This window comes from Papilio xuthus, unplaced genomic scaffold (genome assembly GCF_000836235.2).
Source record: "Papilio xuthus unplaced genomic scaffold, Pxut_1.1 DF826159.1, whole genome shotgun sequence".
Taxonomy (NCBI): domain Eukaryota; kingdom Metazoa; phylum Arthropoda; class Insecta; order Lepidoptera; family Papilionidae; genus Papilio; species Papilio xuthus.
The window spans coordinates 1,541,036-1,546,810 of NW_013532490.1; the positions used below are offsets into that span (position 1 = coordinate 1,541,036).

The following is a 5,775-nucleotide window of genomic DNA, read 5'->3' on the forward strand; positions in this document are numbered from 1 at the left end:
CAGTAATTAGTTCAAGTGATAATCCTATTAACAACTATCATAGTATGAGTCATCATAGCCTTTACAATCAATGGTATAACGGCTCACAGAAGAATTACAGACATTCAAGTAATTTAGACATCAGTTATTCGGAAGATTCTAATAGCTTGAAGAGCAACAGGTATGTTTAATGAGTATTTTATAGTTATGTTCTTCGAGACTATGTTGTACATCCGTTCCGGAGATATTTTCTGACAAACATCCAACCATCCGTCTAAACTTTCACATAATATTATTATAATAAGAAGAAGAACTCTTAATGAGATAATAAGTGATGTTGCCATCTGCAGCAATATGGCAGTGGAATTGCCAGAAGAAAAAAAGATGTAGATAAGGCAAATAATACAAGAGAAGGGATAAAGCATTGATTAAATATTATGTGTAAATTTTTATGTTGATGACATTTAATTTTTTGTAGTGAAATAACCGAGGAGCGTGTGACCGGGCGGCGAGCGGACAGAGAACAGAAAGGTCGCCGTGACTCCTCTGGATCTGATTCTGACTGGGACAGACAGGTGAGGATGTTTATAATTATTAAATCGACAAGGCGAGCAGAGTATAGCAGATTTATAAGATTAAAACATTGCATGTTCTTATTAAGTACGAGTGTAAAAATCTGCCTGGTCCGCCCTGGTCTGTGTGAACGAAGCCTTTCATTGTGTACTTAAAATATATAAATAGATTATATTTTAATAAAAGTCTAAGCGTAAAGTCTAGTAGCTTTTTAAGTTTTTTTTTTATTTGAGATCGGATTTGTTGTTTTTTTGCAAAAATTGACAATAAAATGTCATCATATATATATATTATAATTTTCATGATGGGAGTAGAACTAGCGGGAATATTGATATGACAGATATAAGAAAAAGTTTATTAAATGAACTCAATCATGTGACTGTCCACAGGTATAATAAAAAACATGATATTAAAAAAAAGAATGAGGTCCTATTCTAAAATATTAAATATAGAATTCGAAAATTTTCAGAATAACAGCCGGTGAAGAGAATGTCCTATTTCATTTTGTACAACTGGAATCGGAGAAAGGATTTTTGATAGCGCCAATGAAAACTATCGAAATGCAAGCGAACAATGTTTTATATTCTTACATTGTTGCTACTTTTAGGAAGGCTTGTAAGAAGATACATGATTTACTGCAATATAGTATGAAGTAAGTTTATAGACTCCGTCCGCGCAGTATTAAAAAAATCATAATAAGTAGACTATGTTTCCTTTCAGACTATGTTCCACATCTGTACCAAATTTCATCAAGATCCGTTGAGCCGTTCAGAAAATAACTTGTAGCAAACATCCGTCCATGTAAACATTCGCATAAGTAAGATTTTTTTATTCTGTCAAAGAAAAAAATGATATTTGTTTTAATTATTTACTCTTATTTACTATAATTTTTATTAATCTTATGTAAACTTACAATTGAACATGGACACTATAATACAATGTTATTTTGATTTTTTTCACAGATTTAAAAAGAACCATGCGCCATCAAATCCGTTAAATAAAATCCTAGTGGCAGTCGGAGAGTATGGCAGCTTGTTTGAAGTACCTCCTGATGTTCTCATTCAGTGTGGCATCAATAAAAAAAATTGTGAACCCTTTCTGTTTTGGGTTGTCGGGTATTGTCTTCTATTATTATTTTCAGACTTGGAAAAGGAAGCATATGTACGACTTAGGCGTTTTTGTTTTTAATATATTTTTAAATGAAATGCTTAACATTTAATGTCTTGTCCCAGTGTTTATAACTTTTCTTTCATCATCATTTTGCAATTATTTCTTCATGCTAACTTCTAATCCTAAATAATAGTTATAAATCATTGTACTATTGTTTAATTTTTTTTATTTATATTTTAGGCGAGTTTTCAGTGAACCAGAACCAAGAGAACTAAACATATGGTATCACGAATCTGTTCCCCAGGATCTTACAGAAGTGGCTCAATTATTATCTTATTTAGAGTAACGTAATCATGATCAAATATCCTTGTGCAGATTAAAAGTTAAATTATCTCAATCCCATATTAAAAAAAGTTGACCTAATTAATCTTACAAATATGATATGTGATATATTCCGTCGAATAAAGCGTTGTTTATAAGATGTATACAATAATGAGTGACATTTTACAGTTTTGTTTTATTTCCACTACCTTAAAAGCAATAAAAAAATTATGATGAACGAAACCGCTATGTAAGTTGAACAGACTAGGAAAATTGACCTTACCATCATATGTGATACGATTCAGACAAAATTAACGACAGCTTACTAGCGGGCCCCTTAATACTTCACAATCCTCTTTGTGCTGTAGCTGTTAAATATCTTTCTGTGTCTGTTTTAAATATATTCTTAGATATCCTTGTTTGACTTTTTTAATTCATATGTTTTTTTATGACGGCTCAAACCAAAGAGTATATAAAAGTATAGATATAGACCACAGTCTAATCGAACAGAAAGTCCATCAATTAAGTTTCTTTTTATACCATGCAGACCACGTCTGCTTTTGCATATAATTCAAGGCTAAGGAAGGCAGGTTGACAAAAAAGAATCTTTTTTTACACAATTTTACTTACATACAAATTAAACAACACACAATACAAATCAGTCAAAATAATTAAAAACATTCTTCACTTGACAATGCAGTTGTTTGCTAAAATAATTGGACATTTTGAAATGAAATACAAAATATGTATACCCATATAAAACCGAATTATAATTAAAAATATACAAATAAAAACAACAATAATAAGTTTGTGCAAAATGAAAGTTAGAAAAGTAGGAAAGAGGAATTCCTCTTCAACTCAACACAGTTAATTGGCGGGAAAGATGACAGCTGAATTGGGTTGCCATCAAATTTGATTATAATTTCCCCTTTTTGCACAAACTTTAATTTTTTACATATTTTTGTATACAACACTTGACTAGTAAACTACTTTATATATATTATGCATAATGGTAGATAGAAATGGTAGATATCAGTATATAGTCAGAATTGTTCCTATTCAATGGTAATACTGCTATTTATATTGGCTTGATAAATTTTCGTATCGGATTATAAATTCGAAGCATAGTCAAACAAGGATATCTGACTCGGTGATAGAGGCGCTGCTGTCGCTGTTTGTGCTGTCATAAAATAAAACCTATTTGGGTGCATAAAATGCCATAGATAAAACAATGCAAGACAAATACAGTACGATAAGGATCTTGTGATACTTTTTTGACATTGAAAAAATTAGCGCTAGGGAGCTTTCATAATTTAGTTTGATTTATGGCCACCTTGTCAGATATTCTCATCAGTCTACAATGAATATTACTTACAATAGAAGTCGTGACAATCATTAGGTAAAGAAAAAAAAATGTCTTATTAATTGTAAAAAATATAAAATTCTATTGTAAATATAATAAAGAAATACTGTTATAAAATATACCTATTAAAACATTTGTAGTTTTGAACGTTATTTGATTTAAACAAAACCTCAGATAAAGTAACAATTTAATACTAAAAAAAACTAACAATATTTAAAATGCTTTGATGGAACTATAAATATTACGATTTATGTGATTTAAGAAGCACATCTATATAAATATGAACTTACAGACAATAATTTCAAGTAATAAAGCTTAAGTTTAAATAGTGTTATGTACGCTAGTAAAAATAGTATTTTGTTCTTATGTTTAGCGAAAGACATAGATTTAAAACCTATAGATATAGTGTTTCATACAAGTTTGACGTCTAATCTAGAATCAAATGTTGATAAGTCATTTGGTATTGGAAATAAGACACAGATAGAATTTATCTCAACAAAAGGCCTTTGCCGACATAGATATCTATAGGCGATAAATCTATAGCGAAAGTGACGAAATTGGAAGAGATTCTTTAATGGACAAATGACAAGACAAAAAGTTATTGTCTGCTTTTGGAACATTAATTACTACTTAAACAAGGATATCTGAGCCGGTGAGAGGCGTTGCTGTCGCGATTAGTTCTGACAGAAAATATGTAACACCTACATGGGCATAGAAATTAGAATAAAAAACATCACATGAGGTAACGTACGAAAAGTATCTTGAGGTATTTGTTTGACTTTGACAGAGGGGGGGCTAGTGAGCTATCATGAGTTAGTTTACCTTAAGCCCACCAGGTCAGATATCCTTGTCAGTCTACTTTTATATTTACGTTAGCTTCAAAAATTCTACTGTAAACTTGTGTTAAACATTTAAACTCTGTTTTTTCTAAGAAAATAAAAGAGTTGGCAATGTTATCCAAGTGTTAATTGTTACAATCAACGTGGTCACATTTAAAGTTAAGCTTACTAAAGCCTTACTTTATACATAAATTATAAGAAATTACAAATTTTCACTCTATTCATCTCAGGTTAAAACGCAATGTTGACAGATGACAGATGTCAAATTATTATATAGTCGGTGAGAAAGTTGTTCTGACAGTAAAATGTAAAACCTAATTGGGCATAGAAAATGTTATAAAAAAATAATAAAACATGAGAGCTACACTACGAAATTTTGATAATTTACTGATATTGACATGAGGGCGCTAGTGAGCTCTGTTTATTTAGTTTGACTTACGCCCACCGGATCAGATAACTTGGTCGGTCTGTATCTCATTATTATTTATTTTTTTACATAAACCTAATTAGATCTTCCTTTACAAAAAACATTTATCACACAAACATTTAAATAAACATATGCGGTGCTATAATAAACATTTGCTATATCCTAATATATATGTTTTATCCTAGCCACACAACATTAATTAAAATAAATACAATCTACGAACACAAATTGTAAAATATTACAAAAATTATGCCGATTTTGAACTTCGAAAATTTATCATATGTGGGTGGTTTATAAACCTATATAATTGCGATGCGTCGGGTTAAAAACTACTTATTTTGAATTTTCACTGAACAAACTGACCGAAAAACCCGTATATATTGTTATTTTAAGTTTTCGAATGAGACTAAAAGGAATAACAATGTCGAAGGTTGCTCTCTTACCGTCTGGATGACTCTCGCTTATAGAGGTTTCTCCATTATTCAGGTTCGACTGTACATTTTGTACGATAATTTCGACAGAAAAAGTCGGCATTGTGATTTTATGAAGAATTTATGGGTATTTTTTACGTGTGGCAACATTAATTAAAATTAAGTACTTCTATATTTGGTAGTTTATTGCACATTACAATATACATGTTATTATTTATTTTGGTGTTTTGTATTTATAAGTCAAGAAATAAATAATTTATAGCTTAGTGCTATAATATTATATTTTTAAAATACTGTTTAGAAATAGACGCTTAAAGCATATGCGAAGCAAACATTTTTCATAGGTTATAGTTTAAAATTAAATTGTTTTAAATGGTAACATTTAAACAGATAATAAATATTTTTATAGAATAAAAATGTTCGGAGTTTTTTTATATCATCGTAAAAAATTATTTTTCTTTCTAAAATTTATAATACCCGTTTTAATGATCTGCTATATTAAATGTAAGTAATAAATACAAGTATTCTTTGATCTTTCTTTCATAACACTAACAAAATGAATAAATAAAATGATTTTTATGACTTCCTCAAAGGAATTTCTTGAGTCAAGCTATCAAAAGTTACAATCGTTACATCTCACTTTTATAAACAAAACTTTAAATATAAAATCTATTTTGAAAAATTAAAGTCTGTTCTATTCTCAGTTCATTAATTTTTCAAAATGATTTTCCG

The 5,775-nt window shown here is 29.5% G+C and overlaps 1 protein-coding gene across 7 annotated transcripts in view; it reads left to right on the plus strand.

The window, feature by feature from the left end:
• LOC106123169 (protein inturned-like) overlaps positions 1 to 2,169 on the plus strand; it is a 5,676-nt gene extending 3,507 nt beyond the window's left edge. For 5 of the 7 annotated variants that reach the window (XM_013319379.1, XM_013319380.1, XM_013319381.1 and 2 more), the window contains 6 exons: positions 11 to 160; positions 458 to 554; positions 856 to 941; positions 1,022 to 1,204; positions 1,515 to 1,667; positions 1,903 to 2,169. In XM_013319379.1, the coding sequence (XP_013174833.1) occupies positions 11 to 160; positions 458 to 554; positions 856 to 941; positions 1,022 to 1,204; positions 1,515 to 1,667; positions 1,903 to 2,008 (775 nt within the window). In that variant the 3' untranslated portion in view covers positions 2,009 to 2,169. The remainder of the gene's footprint in view (positions 1 to 10; positions 161 to 457; positions 555 to 855; positions 942 to 1,021; positions 1,205 to 1,514; positions 1,668 to 1,902) is intronic. The other 2 variants (XM_013319382.1, XM_013319378.1) reach the window with 1 other exon arrangement.
• The last annotated feature ends 3,606 nt before the right edge of the window (positions 2,170 to 5,775 follow it).